We start from the raw sequence: 20,765 nt of genomic DNA on the forward strand, positions 1-20,765 counted from the left end.
GTGCAAGTTGAGAACACATGCAAGACTGCAGCAATTTAATTGTGTGGTATGATGAGGCAACCTTTTTCATTAAATGGAGCTATAAATCACCACAACTTCTTGTATAGTATCATAAAAATAGGTGCAATAAAGTAGAGCAGTCAGTTAATCTTTGTGGCTTAATAGTTTGACAGCAAGAAGCAGTGACAAAAAGATGGCATTGTTTTGCAAGCGGTAACAGATGCCTTGTTTCATAAATTTTTGAACAAGACAGTCTAGACCATAGTTTTTAGGTGTATCAATTTTCATGGAATTATGCCATCTTCAGATCTATGGGTTGTGATACATGTGAGAGATTTTTAGTCTCACACAGTTTGGTACTCTGAGACAGTACTCACACAATTGTTGGCACACCAGGGATGAATTTTCACTGATAGTTTCCTGAGAGTATTTTGTGTAAATATATGTGGGTCTTGTGATATCAAATGACAGAAGTTTTTACACACAGCAGTGTGAGAGATCACACTCTGTGAGATTTTTCGGTCATGGATTTGTGCATGGAGCAAGAGGTTGTGATGGAAGCTGCACTTTCAATACCTTTGGTAGGAAAGAAAAGCATAAATGACCCTGTTTGTGTTGGATAAGAGAATCAATTAGGCAGCAGGATGATTTTGGAACTTGTGAGAATCTTATTGTAGAGCTTATGATGACAGATCCATAACACTATCAAAATTTTACAAGAATGACAGTGATGGAGATGGAAGAGGTATTCCTTATAGCTGGATCTAAAATTGTCACACAAGACACTACTGTGCATAAACCCATTAGTGTTAAAGACAGACTGCTTGTGACACAAAGATTTCTTTCATCTTGACACCAATACTCGTTCAAAAGCCAAATAGGGCAGATATCTGATAAATGAAGCTTTTCCAGACTTACTTTTATGAGAACGTTTTTGCTTGTATTGACTTAAGCGACCACTCATAAAAAACTGAATGTATTTTCTTTGACAGCAAATATGATGATAAAATCAATAAATACAACTTCATAAAAATTATAGATGCAGCTGTATTATTAAAGTTAAATGGCAATTTTCAAAGTTCCAAAAGATTTCTTTAAAACATAACTTCACTTTTTCTCAATGTTATATAATCCATGTTATTAAACCACATTGCCTGATTCTTTAAAATGCAGGTACTCTGGTAAGTTTCTTCTGTGGGATTATCTAAAACTATAGCCATTTTAGCCAACAAACTTTGCTTCTTATCTTGGTTCCTGTAGTCCAGTAACTGTACAGTCGTACAAACCAATTAAATGAACAACTTTATCCTGGGCCCACTTACTGGCAGCTTTCTTCATCACTTTTCCTGCCAACACAACACTTACCCACTGCAACAGTAGTCTCAACTGTTGTGACAATGTTTGTACATGTTTATACAGCAGTTAGTTGCAGTGAGTATGTAGCACAATGAATAACATGCTAGTTTTGTCAATTCTCCCTGATAACAATTCTTTTGTTTATTAATTCTACATAATATGTCTATGATGTTTTTTACAAGTTCTTTGCTTTTTAAGTCTAGAACTTTGGAAAGAAACTAACTGTTCATGCTGTTTGTGTAGGAGATAAACAGGGGCTGTTTCTTCATTCAGAAACATGCCACAGCCACAAATTATGGCTCAAAAAAGCAGTTTTGTGAGCAATTTCATTTACTGTAAGCATGAGGAAAGCAAACTATATTACCAAGATGTGGTAGCGTAAAAACTGGAAAACTGACACAAATCCTGGATGCAATATGGCTGCTCGGCACTCACTGAGTACTCACAGCTCTCGTGACAATGTCAGTATAGTTTTCCTTGTGTGAGAGCTACAGCAAGCAGCTCTCAAAAGATGGATGTTGCTGTCTACATGAGAGATGTTAACTTGCAGAGTGTGAAAATCTGAGCTGTTGACCCATTCTTGGACACTGCTGGTGAGCTGACTCTTGGTGCTTTTTACACTATGGCACATATTATTTACAAAAGCTCTCTGAGAGTGAAAAACCCTCACATGTATATGTAGCTTTTTAAAAAATAAATAAGTAAATAAAACCCAGGAGCAATATGAAACGTTTGTTGGAAGATATCTCTAAGACTTTACCCATATGTGAAAAGTACAGGAACTGTCACAGGGCAGTGAGTAATGTAATTTATTGTATATGTAGAGTCAATTGGTTTCATGGGGGAAGAGGGGAGGGGGAAGGGAGGAGGAGGATGCACTGGGAAGAAGACTGAGAATGACAGAGAGGTTCTCTCTTTGAACTGCAGCTACCCGCTGTGGCTGAGCAGTTCTAGGCGTTTCAGTCCAGAACCGCACGCCTGCTACAGTCACAGGTTCGAATCCTGCCTCGGGCATGGATGTGTGTGATGCCCTTAGGTTAGTTAAGTTTAAGTAGTTCTAAGTCTAGGGGACTGATGACCTCAGATGTTAAGTCCTATAGTGTGTAGAGCCATTTGAACCATTTTTTGGAACTGCAGAATATGCAGTAGGAAAATCTTAATCAAGGAACAGAAAACGAAAATCAATTCTCTTCAGACACACAGCTAGAGGAGGTAACAAAAGAACTACTAAAGATTAAGGGAGTCAGAGGAGAGGAGGGTGGTTAGGAACTGGCAGCTGTCAGAAAGGTTGAGAGGAAGCGGACACAACATGAGAGTTTTGTTGTAGACACAGTGCTAGACTTAAGTGGGGAGGAATCTCAAGCAAGTAGAAGTAAAAAATATGCAGCAGACAAACTGTGGTCAGGTAGCCTGATACTACAGAAAATGCTAGTAAGAAGAAAGTGCAGGTGCAAGATAGTAGTGATGGGCAAGATGTAATGCCACAGGTGCACAAGTTGCTATGGTCAGAATACACTGCAGGTCTGGTGAGCTAGTACTCCATATTTTTAAACCTAGTGCAGGAATCAGTCAAGTGATAGAGAACTTAGGGCTTTATGAAGGGATTTCATAAAGGAAGATGAAGTAAGGATGAGGCAAGAAATAGTTTGGATAGTAACTGGGTACTTTACATTGGCAGTGACCTGGTTGAAGCTCTCACCATTTTGTTATCAACATGAAATTGGTTGAACTGTCCCAGCACCATGGCTGATCACAACTTATAGTATTGTAAATTATTGTGAGGTTAGGGGACTCTGGTGGCAATTGACTATAGGCATATTGCATTTGTGTCAGTCAGGACTATCAATGAATAAGGTTTCACAATTAAGGTATTATTTTTTATCTCTGACACAATCACTTTTTTATGATACAATCATAACCGGTTTCAGCTCACAAAGGCCATATGCAGACGGTCTTTGAAGGTCAAAACCAGTTATCACTATATCATAAAGAAGTCACTGTGTCAAAAATAAAAAATAATTAGCCAACTGGTGTCTCTTCAAATGGAATGTCATTTTTTTCAGAAGCTTTTACAAGGCAGATTCTATATCTGAACATGACTGGTTGAGCTGATTAGTGAAAGCATATCCGGGGTTAGATTCAGGATATAAAATAGTGAAATCCTGTTGTCACAGATAGGAGATTTAGATCATAAGATAAACACAAACAACTCTTCTCATCAGTGTAAGAACTTCTCAAGGAAACCCACAAAAGATAGTAAGCCTTTACATGAAGATGCTTACTTATCAGGCATCAGAAGGAAAAAAAGGTCACAAGAACATGTAACACCAGAATTTACGCAAATCTAACACTCTATGTGGTCGCATGCCAGTCTCCAATTGCAACAGATTCTCAAAAACGCAAGATCACTGAAAGGAAAATAACATTAAGTCTTGCACGAAAACATTCAATACCTAGGCTATGAAAACTAGAAGTAGAAGTTCTCCTGACTGAAACACAACCAGATGTTTTATGCCTTAGTGAGGATGGGCTAAATGAAGCAGAACTTTGCAATCTAATAATAAAAGAGTATGATCTGATTAATTATTTGTGTAGATCAAAACAAATATAAAGATGGAAATGTTACTATATACAAGAAAGAAGTTGTAGTCTACAAGATACTAAACGCTGTAAATATATAAACCTCCAAGTACATACTGAAGAAGATTTTCTACTGATATAATGAGTGAACAATGAAGAATTTTCTGTGTATACAGGTCCCCAAGAGGTTATCATTATATTGCTACATTTCTGAAAGAACTTGCGACAATATTACAGAAGATTTAAAATGAAGGATGTTGTAAGATCTGGGGACTACAACATGGGTAAAGTATCAGAACAAAAACAAGAATTAAAAGAAATATTATTAAAATGTAATACGAAAACAGAAATAAATGTATCTACAAGACACTGAAAAAACTGGTAGAAGCCAACCTCAGGGAAGATTAGTTTGGATTCCGTAGAAATGTTGGAACATGTGAGGCAATACTGACCCTATGACTTATGTTAGCAGATAGATTAAGGAAAGACAAACGTACATTTCTAGCATTTGTAGACCTAGAGAAAGCTTTTGACAGTGTTGATTGGAATAATCTCTTTCAAATTCTGAAGGTGTCAGGGGTGAAATACAGGGAGAGAAAGGCTATTTACAATTTGTACAGAAACCAGATGGCAGTTATAAGAGTCGAGAAGCATGAAAGGGAAGCGGTGGTTGGGAAGGGAGTGAGACAGGTTTGTAGCCTATCCCCAATGTTATTCAATCTATGTATTGAGCAAGCAGTAAAGGAAACAAGAGACAAATTTGGAGTAGGAATTAAAATCCATGGAGAAGAAATAAAAACTTTGAGGGTTGCCGATGACACTGTAATTCTGTCAGAGACAACAAAGGGCCTGGAAGAGCAGTTGAACGGAATGGACCGTGTCTTGAAAGGAGGATGTAAGATGAACATCAACAAAAGCAAAATGAGGATAATAGAATGTAGTCTAATTAAATCAGGCGATTCTGAGGGATTAGGTTAGGAAATGAGAGTCTCAGTCTCGAGTCTTGCTCTGGCAGACAGTTGTATTCTGCCAGGAAGTTTCATATCAGTGCACACTCTGCTGCAGAGTGAAAATCTTATTCTGGAAACATCCCCCAGGCTGTGGCTAAGCCATGTCTCTGCAATATTGTTTCTTTGTAGGGGACGAGGTACTGGCAGAAGTAAAGCTGTGAGGACGGGGCATGAGTTGTGCTTGGGTAGCTCAGATAGTAGAGCACTTGCCCGCAAAAGGCAAAGGTCCCGAGTTTGAGTCTCAGTGCAGTACACAGTTTTAATCTGCCAGGAAGTTTCAATGTTTATGGTGTTCACGAATAGAGAAAATGGAGATAACATAGACACATTCATAGATGAAATAAGACTGGAAGAAGTTACCTCTACAAAATTTTGGGAATTACTATTTACAATGTGCTCAGTTGAAGACAACATGTACACAAAGTCTACAAGTTAAGCATTGTAATATTTATTATGAAACAATTTGCACATTATGCTAACAAACAACTTCTATGTACAATGTACCATACTCTATTTGAATCACACTTGCACTATGGAATTACTGTTTGGGGAAACTCCAGCAGCAATAATATAAAAAGAACTGCCTTCAATAACCTAAAAATATAGACATTTCCATCTATGTTCATACACAGAAAAATAATGTCATTAATCAAATTGACAAACTGCCTATTGGCTTCTGTCTCGGGTTCTTCGGCCGACGTTCATCTAATGATTTTTCTGACGTTTCGCCAGCACGAGTGGCTGGCATTGTCAAAGCTTCACCCTCCATTGCCGGTGGTGAACTGGAGCCGAGCTCGCGGGCGCAGGCTATATGTACCTGGCGCGCCAACGTCCGAGGGCTTCTCCGCGGTCATTTCCGGTGCGGTTCTCGTCTTGCTACCTGCGACGGTCGTTCGCTGCAGTACGGGAAGCCAGGATCCGTTGACCTTAAGGCTTTCCTCTTTCTTGTTCAACTGTTCGCGTGTTTTTGTATTTCTACAGCTTCTCTGAACAAGCGCGTGTGATAGTGCTTCTCTACAGCCAGAACTTCCGTGTCGGCGAATTTTATTACATGGTCGGTCTCATTCAGTGCGTGCTCTGCCACGGCCGATTTCTCCACCTGCCCCAACCTGCAATGTCGCTTATGCTCTTTGATCCTGGTGTTAATGGATCGTCCAGTCATTCCGACATAAACTTTTCCGCATGTGCATGGTATGCGGTATATTCCCGACATTGCAAGTGGGTCTCTTTTCTCCTTCGCCGATCTAAGACACTCTTTGATCTTCCTTGTCGGTTTGAAAATCGTCTTTACGCCATGTTTGCGCAATATACGGCCGATTCTGTCCGTCACTCTGGGAATGTATGGCAGAAAGGCCGTACCCGACAATTCTTTTTCCGGTTCCTTACTTCGCCGAGGGTTGGGCTCTGTTACACTTCTAATATAATTTGTGGAGTAACCATTGCTCCTCAGGACAGTTTCCAGGTGTTGCATTTCTCGTTTGAGGTGTTGCGGCTCACATATTCGTCCTGCTCTCGTTACGAGCGTACTAATCATGCCTCTTTTCTGGCTCGGGTGGTGGTTTGACAGTTTGTGCAGGTATCGGTCCGTGTGAGTCGGTTTTTGATACACGCTGTGTCCCAGATCTTCGCCGTCCCTTGTGACCAGAACATCTAGAAATGGCAGTTTCTTGTCCTTTTCTACTTCCATGGTAAATGTTATGTTGGCATGGAGGCTGTTCAAGTGTCTTAGGAAGTCACTGAGCTGTTCTTCACCATGGCTTCACACCACGAAAGTATCATCGACGTACCTGTACCACACCTTAGGTTTGCAAGTCGCCGAGTCCAGTGCCTGTGCTTCGAATTGTTCCATGAAGAAGTTGGCCACCACTGGACTGAGAGGACTACCCATGGCGACGCCTTCCAGCTGTTCGTAGAAATCGCCATTCCACGTGAAATAGCTCGTGGTGAGACATGCATGGAAGAGCTTTCTGATGTCTAGCGGAAAAATGGAACCGATGTGCTCCAGAGCGTCACTGAGTGGCACTTTCGTAAATAACGAAACAACATCAAAGCTGACCAGGATGTCGTTTGGTGCAAGTTTCAGTTTCTTCAGCTTCTCAATGAAATGTCCTGAGTCCTTAATGTATGTGTCGGTCTTCCCCACGTGTGGCTGGAGCAGAGAGGCCAAGTGTTTTGCTAGTTTATATGTCGGTGATCCAGGAGCGCTAACGATCGGTCTCAGTGGAACATTGTTCTTATGGATCTTGGGTAATCCATACAGCCGAGGTGGTAGGGCTTCTGTGTTGCGCAGGTTTCTCTGTATGTCTGCCGGCAGAGAAGACGCCTTGATTAATCGATTCGTATTCCGTGTGATACATTGCGTCGGATCTGCGCTTAGTTTTCGGTACGTCGTCGGATCTAATAGGTCTCGGATCTTTTGCTCATAATCTTCGGTCTTCATTATGACGGTCGCATTCCCCTTATCGGCAGGCAGTACCAATATACTCTTGTCGGCGTTGAGATTCTTAATGGCTTGTACCTCTTCTTTCTTCAGGTTGCAAGCTGGTGGTTTTGCTCGGTGCAGTATCCTGGCTGTTTCCGTGCGTATTTCCTCTGCCCTTTCACAAGGAAGGGTACAAATGGCTGCTTCGGTGTTGGCAATGATGTCCTCCATAGGTATAGTTCTCGGGATGATAGCGAAATTCCCTCCTTTTTGAAGAACAGACACTTCCTCTTCGGTCAATTGTCGTTCAGTGAGGTTGACCACTGTGTGTGACATGTCGGGAGTCGCCTTGTCGGTGTGCTTCCGGCATCTTTCAAACTTTTTCTTCTGTCGATCGGTGCAGCGCTCGAGTTCGTTCTGCATGCTCCTGTGAGTGATGCTGTCAATCTTGTCCCAGTCGTCTCGATGCATTCTGCTACTTAGTTGATAGAAAAGGTCCAGAAGTTCCTGATCCGTTCTTGCCAAGTCTCTCCGTGTTGTATGTATTCGCTCACGAAGAAAAGCTCGTTCCATTCTGTCGTAGATACGATGTGCTTGGGCGGTGGTGAATAGGCGCTTACATCTCAAGAACTTCGGTGTAGCACATTCATCTCGGCAACGTGACAGAAAGGCGAGAGAGGACATCAGTCGCGCTTTCTTCTTCCGTCGTTGGTCAAGGCGTCGGTACAATCTGCAAATCTCCTCCCCGTAGAGGCGTAATACAAAATTGTTGAGGCTTTCGTGGCCACTTGTTGACAAACTGCCTATTGGCTTCTGTCTCGGGTTCTTCGGCCGATGTTCATCTAATGATTTTTTGACGTTTCGCCAGCACGAGTGGCTGGCATTGTCAAAGCTTCACCCTCCATTGCCGGTGGTGAACTGGAGCCGAGCTCGCGGGCGCAGGCTATATGTACCTGGCGCGCCAACGTCCGAGGGCTTCTCCGCGGTCATTTCCGGTGCGGTTCTCGTCTTGCTACCTGCGACGGTCGTTCGCTGCAGTACGGGAAGCCAGGATCCGTTGACCTTAAGGCTTCCCTCTTTCTTGTTCAAACTGTTCGCGTGTTTTTGTATTTCTACAGCTTCTCTGAACAAGCGCGTGTGATAGTGCTTCTCTACAGCCAGAACTTCCGTGTCGGCGAATTTTATTACATGGTCGGTCTCATTCAGTGCGTGCTCTGCCACGGCCGATTTCTCCACCTGCCCCAACCTGCAATGTCGCTTATGCTCTTTGATCCTGGTGTTAATGGATCGTCCAGTCATTCCGACATAAACTTTTCCACATGTGCATGGTATGCGGTATATTCCCGACATTGCAAGTGGGTCTCTTTTCTCCTTAGCCGATCTAAGACACTCTTTGATCTTCCTTGTCGGTTTGAAAATCGTCTTTACGCCATGTTTGCGCAATATACGGCCGATTCTGTCCGTCACTCTGGGAATGTATGGCAGAAAGGCCGTACCCGACAATTCTTTTTCCGGTTCCTTACTTCGCCGAGGGTTGGGCTCTGTTACACATCTAATATAATTTGTGGAGTAACCATTGCTCCTCAGGACAGTTTCCAGGTGTTGCATTTCTCGTCAGACAAGATATGGAACCTGAAGACAATTTTAATGATCCTCCAATGAACACAACTGTCACCCTTATGGACTTTAATGATTATGAGTCTGTCAACAGACAGACAGTTTTTGACACTCTCCAGAGCTCAGAGTAGTCAGGAAACTTGAGAAATATTCTGCCAAATGCTTACAAATACAACATAAAAAGTAAAAGTCCTTGGTGAAATCTCTCTTATAGACAAGTGTTCCATAAGGACCTGGTCTTCCCTGCCCCTTCCTTCCCCTACTATCCTACTATTTAACTTAGTCTGGACAGAGTTACAGAGACTGGGAAAAAGTCATCAAAGACATAAACACTGCAAATTCTGGATGCAAAATGATTGTTAAATAGCTAGCCTTTTCTGAATCTTTAGCAGTGATCAACAAGAGTAAAGAAGAAATAGATTACGCCATAGAGAAACTACAAAGGATAGCAGAAAAGGAAGACGTCCAGACCTCTTATGAGAAAGTTCATTACACGGAAAATCTACATCAAAACAGCAGGAATGTTCCACTAAAGATGGAGAATGGGAAATTTTCAAGTATCCTCCTTTAAATATCCAAGAGAGATAATACTGTAATCAGGGTTGGATACTAGTGCAAATATACAAAAACTCATAAAACATCAAAAGTTATTCATAATCACATATAACCACTACAATAAAAAAGAATATTGCACCATGCAAAGTTATGACATTACGACATAGTTCTTTTACCAGATGCACTATCTCCATCAGAGATTATAACTGTTGGATGGCACTCTAAATTTGCAGAAATTGAAAAACAAGAACAAAAAATTCTTAAGAAAATTTATGTTTGCACACAAGAGAATGGGATTTGGATGAAGAGGAGAACATCTGATCTATACGTGCAAATATATAATTTCACCAACACCATGCACCATGCACACCAGATGCTTCAAATTCTATGGCTACATTTATAGAATGGAAAACAATGGACTCACCAAAAGACTACTCAATATTACTAATTTGAAGAAGGTCAAAATCAGATGGTTAGAAAACACAAGGAAGATTTACAAGATATAGACATTGCAGAAAAATATAATAAATTATCTGTGACACTAGTAATGAAGCACAGATTCATGAAGAAGCGTAAAAAGAAGAAAGGCAAGAAATGGAAGAAGAATAGAAGAACTAGTGTAGGGAACTCAGAAAGAGATTTGGGAGGATAAGAAGGCAGAAACTTTTGGGAGTGGGACTCCATCATAATAATAGCCTACATATAATTATGGTTTGTTCTACATGGAAACTGGAGATGAACTATACCAGTCCTGACCCTGCGCTGGCTAGATATAGGTCACCAGTATGTGTAAGAGGGCAGAAACTATCAGCACAATTGATAAGTTTAAATTAACTCATTATTTTGTGCAAAATGAAGAGAGATAGAGGAGCCAATTCAGAGGCACTGATGTGAGGAAGTAATTGGTCCAATAATTGTTTCAAGTGCAAAGGGAGTTGTAAAGTAGCATAATGATAATAATTTGGCACTGTAAGATTTTATTAAGATGTTATACACTAATTGTTGTTAGCATAATCTTCAGTCCAAAGACTGTTGATCCAGTTCTCCACACTAATCTATCTTGTGTAAGCCTCTCCATCTCTGCAGAACTACTGTGACCTATGTCCATTCTGAATTGCCTTCGCCTTTCTCTACATTATTTACCCCTCACACTGTTCTCCATGCCAAATTATCTATTCCTTGATCCTTCAGGATGTGTCACATCAATGTACCCCTTCTTTTAGTCAGGCTGTGCCATAATGCTTTTTTTTCTCCCCATTTTGCTTCAGTACTCTTCATTACATATCCAGTCTACCCATCTTACATACTCGAATCAGAAAATAATTATTAAAACCATATCATCATTTTTCTTATTGCCAGCAGCAGCAGTAATAACATTTGTAGTAGTAACAACAGTAACAGTAATGGTAGTTGTAGTTCAGTGCAGGTTGATACCCATGCTAGAATTATGGTAAACTAGAATTGCATAGTTCCTTTATGATATGTATTACCTCAAAGCAGCACTAAAGACTCCAGCCATGAAGAGGCCAGGGAGGCCAGGGATACCCTTTGATATGGCCATTACAAAATGTGGCAGCAACTGATCAGCTTTCCCAATTTGCTGAAAGTTACATAATGTTCTCTGTATTAAAAGCCATAATTTTGCATGTGTGATTACAAAAAATATCACTTCCACACTTCATGCAGAAAATTTCTATTTTGGAGTAAACTCAAAATAAAAGGTAGCTTTTATCTGTAAAAACTACGCTCAACAAAACTCGGCATCAGAAAGTGTTTCATGTTATCAGAAAACTAAAGGCAGTATGTACATGTAATTTGATTTTGATTAAATTGTGCTTAAAATAAAGTGATGATTTCTTTACCTTTGTAGATATAGGATCACAGACAAAGAATGTAGCATAAATGACAAGTCCTGTGTAGCAGCACATGCTGACTATGCACGCAAGCCCTATGGCCAGAATACCAATTGTTCTGTAAAATTAAAAATTAATAACATAATTGTAGTGCAAATGGTAATTGTTACATCTCTGTGAAGAAATTCACAGTAGAATTGGTTTTGTTTTTAAAAGACAGAGCAGAAATTTAGTAGAATTGAAGAACAATTAAATGTGGTAGAACACACATAATACATTAAAGCAAAAGTAACACAGGTTTCTTAATATTGGAAATGAGATTAGGCCTATATGTAAAGTGAAAGGAGGACAGCTGAAGCCCTGTATCTTTTCATAACAAAAGAAAAGCAAATGGGATTGTAAAAATTGGGACATGACTTCTTTTCAGGAATGGCTGTGGACATCCAGCATCTCTAAATTTACACTCTGTACATTGCTATAAAATTTGTGGCAGCTGAAACCATAAAAACAGGCACAAGAGTACAATATCAAAGTTGAATGTTCAAAGAGCATCTGGATTTTACTTATTAAAGATATTACAAAATTGTTAAGGTGATTCTCAGCTTGATTTAAGAATACATAATTCACTGTAAATTAAAGGTTAGAATTTTACTACATCTGAAGAAATTTATTGACTAGTGCCCTTGAAACTACTCAGAATTGATTTTTAGGTATCATGTTTAAATAGTAAATAATTACTAGTGTGCTTCTGTATATTCTGCCAAGCTGATGTTTTCATCTAATACACAATATTTCAATGATCAACCCAGGTGATGTGAGTTTTGTTCTCATGTATACTCTCTCTCTCGACTCCAACCAGATTGTGAACTATTGTTGGTCTCACGCCATTATTTATAACAGAGTTTGAATACTGATACACACTACATGCTTTGATGCTCTTTCATTTTTCAAAGGTTACACTGATATCCATGAAATGCAAAATCTCTCAGCATTTTACAACTCTGGTTGAATGTGATGGCTGACAAGATTTTAATAAATTGAGTGTTGGGTGTCAGGTGTTATTTAAATTGAAACCTCTGTCCTTGTTTATTAGGTGCCTGATAGTTTTATTTTGATAGACTCTTTAACTATGCTGTCCCAGAAACTTGGTATTTGGAGTACAACACTAGTCTCAGCGTAATTCATGTCCTGATTATGTTTGAGGAAGCGCTCAGTGATAGATGATTTGCTTGCTTGTTTTAGTCAGGTATGTCAATGATGTCAGTTATGTTCCTTGCATATCTCCTCGACTGTTCTGATAGTCTTCCCCACACTAGACATGCCACATTTGCATGAAATGTGATACCCATCTGTCTTCTGGAGATGTAGATCATCTTTAACAGTGCAAAGAATGCTTTTATCTTAGCTGGAGGAAGTGAAATACTCTGCATACCATATTTCCCTAGATGTCTATTGATCTTTCCATTTATTGGGCCAGCGTAAGGTAGATGAGCAATTTTTGGCTTCTGTTCCTTGGTCTCAGTCTCAACCTCTTCATCTTCAACTGAAGTAAAAAGTATTACTGGTAATTATTATAGATAATCTAGGTCTCTGAAAGCCAGGTGTGAATCACATTCTGTGCAAATGTGGCATATCTTGTGTTTGGGCAGACTGGCAGAACAGTCAAGGAGAGATGCAAGGAACATCAGCAACATATCTCGAAAGAACAACCAAGCAAATCAGCTGTTGCTGAACACTGTCTCAAATAAAATAATGAAATAAAATATGATGAGACCAGTGTTGTGATCCTAACTTCATGTTTCTGGGACAGCACAATTAAGAAGTCCATCAAAATAAAGATACCAGAAAATCTAATAAACAAAAATGGTGGATTCACTTGAAATAACATATGGGGTCCAGCTCTCGATTTATTAAAATCTCATCAGCCATTACATGCACCAGAGTCGGAAAATGCTGAGGAGAAAATGTGCATATCATGGAATATCAAAGCAAGCTTTGGAAAATAAAGAGCATTAAAGGGTGTAGTGGGCATCGGGATTTGAACTCAGCTATAAATAATGGTATGAGATGACCAATAGTTCACAGTCTGGCTGGAGTCCAGACAGTGAGTACACATAACAACGAGACTCACAGCACCTGAAGAAGACAGCTGGGTCAGTCACTGAAATATTATGTATAAAATGAAAACAATAACTCACTAGAACAGCTGGAAGCACACTAATAAACAATCACGCTGAAAAAACATGAGAGATCACGGCAAATAAATGTACTTGGGCATTTCTTCTATCTTCTGAAACTCAGAAATTTCCCTTCTTTCAAGCTTTCAGGTGCTCTTTTAGTAAAAGAGAAAACTTTATAGAGCAGTGTGAAAAGTCATGTAACTGTCAGAGAAATGAAATGCACTGTTTAAAGAGTACCAACTGCTTAAGTGTCAATTTATAGTCATATGAACTCTCTTCCTAATGGTTCACATATGATGCAAACAAAATAATTATACAGACATGTAGTTCTGTTTTGGAACATGCAGAAGAATGTGTGAACCCAGTGCTCATCAAAAATCTTAGCATCCAACAAAGGCTTGTTGATTCAGAATAAAATAAGAAGATAAAATTCTCAGAACATTAACAAAACACATGATACCTAATTTTGAGATATGTTCAAGAAACTTCTGATGATTCCAGATAAAAATTCCAAAATTCCCAAAATACTGATCTTTCAAACACATTACATGTACACAAAAATAACTGTTAAGTCATCTGTTGGGCATTCTGGTACTGAAACAAATACAAATGAAAGGAAAGCTTTACTGCATTTTTGTGACTTATGACAACAACCGCCAGTGTTAACATGGGAGAAACTGAGAGGTGAATTCTGAACCATTAGCTAACATGACTGGGCTAGCAGGGAAAACAAAGATGCTCTCACTGCTGGTGTCACAGAGTACATTTTCATCCCTGGAACTGGACAATTTGGGTTCATAGATCCTGAGAAATCAGTACCCAGAACAACCACCTCTGGCCATAATAACGGCCTTGATACGCCTGGGCATTGAGTCAAACAGAGCTTGGTTGGCATGCACAGGCTCAGCTGCCCATGCAGCTTCAACACGATACCACAGTTCATCAAGAGTAGTGACTGGTGTATTGTGACGAGCCACTTGCTCGGCCACCATTGACCAGACGTTTTCATTTGGCGGGAGATCTGGAGAATGTGCTGCCCAGGGCAGCAGTCGAACATTTACTGTATCCAGAAAGGCCCGTACAGGACCTGCAACATGCGGTCGTGCATTATCCTGCTGAAATGTAGGGTTTCGTAGGAATCGAATGAAGGGTAGAGCCACGGGTCGTAACACATCTGAAATGTAATGTCCACTGTTCAAAGTGCCGTCAATGTGAACAAGAGGTGACCGAGACGTGTAACCAATGGCACCCCATACCATCACACTGGGTGATACGCCAGTATGGCGATGACGAATGCACGCTTCCAATGTGCGTTCACCTCGATGTCACCAAACACGGATGCGACCATTGTGAAGCTGTAAAAAGAACCTGGATTCATCCGAAAAAATGACATTTTGCCATTCGTGCACCCAGGTTCGTCGTTGAGTACACCATCCCAGGTGCTCCTGTCTGTGATGCAGTGTCAAGGGTAACCGCAGCCATGGTCTCCGAGCTGATAGTCCATGTTGCTGCAAATGACGTCGAACTGTTCGTACAGATGGTTGTTGTCTTGCAGACGTCCTCATCTGTTGACTCAGGGATCGAGACGTGGCTGCACGATCCATTACAGCCATGCGGATAAGATGCCTTTCATCTTGACTGCTAGTGATACGAGGCCGTTGGAATCCAGCACGGCATTCCGTATTACCCACCTGAGCCCACTGATTCCATATTCTCCTAACAGTCATTGGATCTCGACCAACACGAGCAGCAATGTCACGATAAAATAAACTGCAATCATGATAGGCTACAATCCGACCTTTATCAAAGTCGGAAACGTGACGGTACGCATTTCTCCTCTTTACACGAGGCATCACAACAACGTTTCACCAGGCAACGCCAGTCAACTGCTGTTTGTGTATGAGAAATCGATTGGAAACTTTCCTCATGTCAGCACATTGTAGGTGTCGCCACCGGCACCAACCTTGTGTGAATGCTCTGAAAAGCTAATCATTTGCATATCACAGCATCTTCTTCCTGTCGGTTAAATTTCACGTCTGTAGCACATCATCTTCGTAGTGGAGCAATTTTAATGGCCAGTAGTGTAAATGAAGAGTCTCTGTTGATTATGATAAGGTTTCCAGTGACATGTTGTATCAGGGCTGCCATGATGACAAGGCAGCTACTTTCCAATTGGTGAATTCGAAGCACAACAGTTTTTATTTTAACCTTGAGGATTATGAGCAAAAGCATACAAGGAAGAGTCCCTATTCCATTGAAGGAGAAATAACAATAGCCTCCACCCCTTCTACCAAGCTCTGTACAGGGTACATTTGTTAATATTATTTGTGCCATAAAGGGGAAAGGAAGCCACCCTCACTGAGCCATTTGTAGAAGCTATATACACTTCATATAGTTCCATGTAGTTTGAAATGGTGAAACAGGATTGGTCACCCATCCCCACCATGGGGGAATGTGTAGACCGTAGCCCATAAAAGCTCATGTTTTTTTGAATTGTCAGTTCCATTAGGCATCATGACAGTTGTGCCAAATCTGTGATGGTAACCTCCCAACCAGTGTCGTGTAGGACTTTGCATTTCACATCTTGCCCCTCTCCAGTTAGCACAGGTTGCACAATACTTTTGTATGGTGAAATTTGCGTAGCCCCTATGTACAACCTACACTTTTCATGCATAGCTCTTTGTAAGCACTGGTAGGAAACTGTTATTTACTAGACTTCAGTGTTGGTTTCCTTTTCAAATTTCCCCAAGTAGCCAAGCCCACTACAGATGTCACTGGCATAGTACACATTACCATCTCAGTTTTCAGTGTCAACAAGAGCAGACAGGCGTTGATCACTTGTAATGATTAAACATGATACACAGACCTTCTGCTAACAACAATATAAGTTTGCATGCAGATTTGTTTCTGTGAGGATGAGCATCCCCATTATTTTAGTGTCACATGCACAGGAAGGTGGATGATATGATGTATTTTGACTGCTGAAATTACCGAATGAAAAACAGCCACTAGAATGTAATCAGATTTGCAGTGAAGTGAAAACTGAATTGTCCTTATAAATTAGTATCATATTTCTACTAGTTGTAAACATGTTTTGAGTAGACTGGAGTTCATTCTTTTTTTACAAGATAATATATGGAAGAGGAAATAAAGTTTGGATTGATTATGTGGAAGAGTTATATACAAATAGATAACATGGAACTGGTTTCAGAACATGAAGAGAAACAGAGTGAAGAAACTATAGGTCCTAAAATATTTACATGGAAATTTGTGAAAGCAAATAATGAGCTACAGGAAAAGAAAGCATTGGGGCATGACAGAACACCATCTGAGGCACTGGAAGTCTTAGGTGCAAATTCAATAGCCAGATTGACTGAAATAGCAAACAGAATTTAAGACTCAGGAATCTGACCACCAGATCGACATACGATCATTCTAACATCTTTACCTAAAAAGTAAAATGCAAAAGAATGCAAAGACTATAGGACAGTTAGTTTTTTCATTGATGTTACAAAGGCTATAATGATGAAAACTATAAATTTTTGACAATATAATGTAATTGGATAGGTAAAAAATCTACTCACCAAGTGGCAGCAGAACACACACAGAAAAGAAGGTTATAATTAGGCAAGCTTTCGGAGTCAGTTGCTCCTTCTTCTGTCAGGAGGGTTGAAGGGGAAGGAAGAGGGGTAAAGGAAAAGGACTGGAGAGGTCTAGGAAGGGGTAGATTTTGAAAAAGTCACCAAGAACCGTAGGTCAAGTGAGAGTTACCAGGTGGGATGAGAAGGAAAGAGTCTTTCCTTATTTTATCTGGGAGAAGGCATCCAACACAGTCAACTGGAGTATACTGCTGAAGGTTTAAAGGATGTTGGTATAGTTTGGAAAGATAGAATGTTAATAAAGGAGATGTATACAAGCAAAAAGTGACAGAGTAAGGAATGAGGTGATAGAAGAGATGGAGGATGTGTAAGTGGGGTTGCACTCTACCAAAACTACAGTTCAGTTAAACACTGACAGTTTCAATTTGGTTATAAATACTGTTTATTTTTAAGTAAGAGACAGGAGGATAACCATGCAGAGCAAGAATGTTCTGTAGGTTATGCATCCCTTTAAATATCCTCACTCAGTTTCTAGATGGTTCACCAGTTCCAATTTATGGAGGAATCTAACACGTGCAGAAAAAGCAAACAAAATGAGGTAATGTCTGACAAGTATGCAACACATCTAACATGGTGGTAATGCAGTCACAATCTTAACTGACCAAAGCTACTAGGAAACCTACCATAGTCTACACTTGCTTATGGTAGTGAAAGGGAGCTAACGGTAGTTTTAGAACTCTAGGTGTAAGGCAAGGATGCTGTCACTAAAGCTGTTCAACATGTATGAAGAAGAACCAATACACAAGCTGATAGAGGACCCAAGAGAAGGAGAAACAATAAAGACTATAAAATACATAGATGATCAAGCAGTCCTGGTGGAATCAGAAAAGGAGCTACAACAGATATTGAAGAGTATTGCAACAAGAGGCAAGGAATACAGACTGAAGATAAATATACGAGGATCACTCCAAAACAAATGCACACTATTTTTGTAAAAATACAGTTTTCATTCTGCATGTGTGAAAGTTTTACAGTGTGTAGATACATCCTTCCCATTTGTTTTCAAACTTAATTCAACCTGTTCCCATGAGTGGCGCTGTCATAGCATGTCTTCAAGATGGCTGCTACACTTGACATTTGTCATAAGCAACGTGCTGTCATAAAATTCCTGTGCTGTGAAAACAAGACAGTGGGAAGCATCCACAAGATGTTGCAAAAGGTGTATGGAGATGCTGCTGTCGATCACAGTACAGTTAGTTGGTGGGCAAGCAGGTTATGTGATGAAAGCGGGCACGGCAATATTGAGGATTGTCCTCGCAGCGGCAGGCCTCGTACGGCACACACTCCAGACAACATGCAGAAAGTTAATGAATTGGTGACTGCTGACAGACGCATCACAGTGAACGAATTGTGACGCTACGTTGGGATAGGGGAAGGAAGTGTTTGCAGAATACTGAAAGTGTTGGCGTTAAAAAAGGTTTGTGCCAGGTGGGTTCCCAGGATGTTGACAGTGTCTCACAAAGAAACAAGAAAAACAATATGCAGTGAACTTTTGGAACAGTACGAGAATGGTGGAGATGAATTTCTTGGAAGAATTGTGACAGGTGATGAAATATGGCTCCATCATTTTTCACCAGAGACAAAGAGGCAATCAATGGAGTGGCATCACGCATATTCACCCAAGAAAAAAAAATCAAAACTACTCCTTCTGCTGGAAAAGTTATGGCTACGGTATTTTTCAATTCCGAAGGACTCTTGCTTGTGGACATAATGCCAAGTGGAACCACCATAAATTCTGATGCATATGTGACGACAATGAAGAAACTTGGAGCTCGACTGAGTCGTGTTCAACCACATTGGCAAAAGCTGGATATTTTGCTGTTGCACGACAATGCGCGGCCACATGTCAGTCAAAAAACCATGGAAGTGATCACAAAACTCGGATGGACAACACTGAAACACCTGCCTTACCGTCCTCACCTGGCTCCATGTGACTACCATCTCTTTGGGAAACTGAAAGACTCTCTTCGTGGAACAAGGTTTGAAGATGATGACTCCCTTGTGCATGCTGCCGAACAGTGGCTTCAACAGGTTGGTCCAGAATTTTATCATGCGGGTATACAGGTGCTGGTTCCAAGATGGTGTAAGGCAGTTGAGAGGGATGAAATTATGTAGAGAAATGAAAATATTGTTCCTAAGGATGTATCTACACACTGTAAAACTTTCAAACATGTAGAATAAAAGATGGATTTAAAAACCATAGGGTGCATTTCTTTTGGAGTGACGCTCATAGAAAAGATAAACGTTATGAGAATAAGCAAGAAGAAAGTTTGAGTTAATATATTCTTAGACAGAAAAAAGATAGAACAAGTAAAATTCTTTCTATACCTGGAAAGTTGTATGACGTGCAAAGGAGGGTATTAATGACAAACAGATTATTTGAAAAGGTTAAGTAGTCACTAACATCTAGAAGAATTCCTATGGAGCTGAGGAAAAGATTTGTTAAATGCCATGTTTGGAGTGCAGTGTTATAAGCAGTGAATAATGGAGAGATGAAAGCAAAGAAGAAAGATATTTAGAAAATTTTTAAATGTGGGTATGGAAAAGAATGCTCAAGATGAACTGGACTGACAACTTCATAATGAAGGAAACAAATGAAGAAAGAAGATTACTGGAAGAGATCAGAGAGAAGATAAAATGAAACACATTCAACAATTTTTCTATTTATAGACGAATGATGTAAACCTGCAGTGAAGCTTGTACAAACCACAATGGAAGACTGACGCCAACCAACAATTACAACATAGATAATACCATCACAGTAGATGGTACAGCAATGATTGTCATTGCACAGACACTATGGGGAATACACTTAATCTCCCTCATTTTTATTAATAAACATAGTCTTATCCCATGTAAAAGTCAGATAGAAACCTCCATCACTGGTGAGAAGGTCATGTGTCAGGCATGTCTCAGTCATGTCTTAGAACACTGTCTTACTAATATGGAGCAACAGATGAGACTTCAGTTCTCTAAGCGCCCATCAGCTTGATATAACAATTGCTGTGATTGAATAAATTCCTGATTTAGCTGATAGCAACCAGCATTCTTGTATTGTTGAGCTTGTGTATTAATTGTCACACCTGTGGCCTGCAGAGACATTGGTCTCCCTGTGGGAGAAAAAGCAAACAAATTGAGGTAATGCCTGACTGGTATGCAACACATCTAACAGGGTGGTAATGCAGTCACAATCTTAACTGACCAAAGCTACTTGGAAACCTACCATAGTCTACACTCTCTACTACTTAATTTGGCCAAGAAGAAGCCCCAGGACTGCTGTACACGTGTGTGTCTAGCTTGCAGGTATGCTTGAGAATTGTGACAAGTGTATCTCCTTAAATATACCCATTCCTAATGATACCATTCAATTGTGCTTCCAAGAGACCATCATATAGAAATACTGAGCAAGGTGGCACAGTGGTTAGCACAATAAACTGGTATTCAGGATGATGATGGTTCAAAGCCACATCTGGCCATTTGGATTTAACTTTTCCATGATTGCCCTAAATTGCTTAAGGCAAATTCCAGGATGA

At 40.2% G+C, this 20,765-nt stretch overlaps 1 protein-coding gene across 1 annotated transcript in view; it reads right to left on the minus strand.

Moving 5' to 3' along the window:
- LOC126252801 (sodium-coupled monocarboxylate transporter 2-like) overlaps positions 1–20,765 on the minus strand; it is a 205,278-nt gene that overhangs the window by 41,226 nt on the left and 143,287 nt on the right. Inside the window, exons 9-10 of the mRNA XM_049953736.1 lie at positions 11,403–11,511; positions 11,031–11,140 (exon numbers count right to left, since the gene is read on the minus strand). Coding sequence (XP_049809693.1) covers positions 11,031–11,140; positions 11,403–11,511 — 219 coding nt within the window. The remainder of the gene's footprint in view (positions 1–11,030; positions 11,141–11,402; positions 11,512–20,765) is intronic.

This window comes from Schistocerca nitens, chromosome 4 (genome assembly GCF_023898315.1).
Source record: "Schistocerca nitens isolate TAMUIC-IGC-003100 chromosome 4, iqSchNite1.1, whole genome shotgun sequence".
In the NCBI taxonomy this organism is placed as follows: domain Eukaryota; kingdom Metazoa; phylum Arthropoda; class Insecta; order Orthoptera; family Acrididae; genus Schistocerca; species Schistocerca nitens.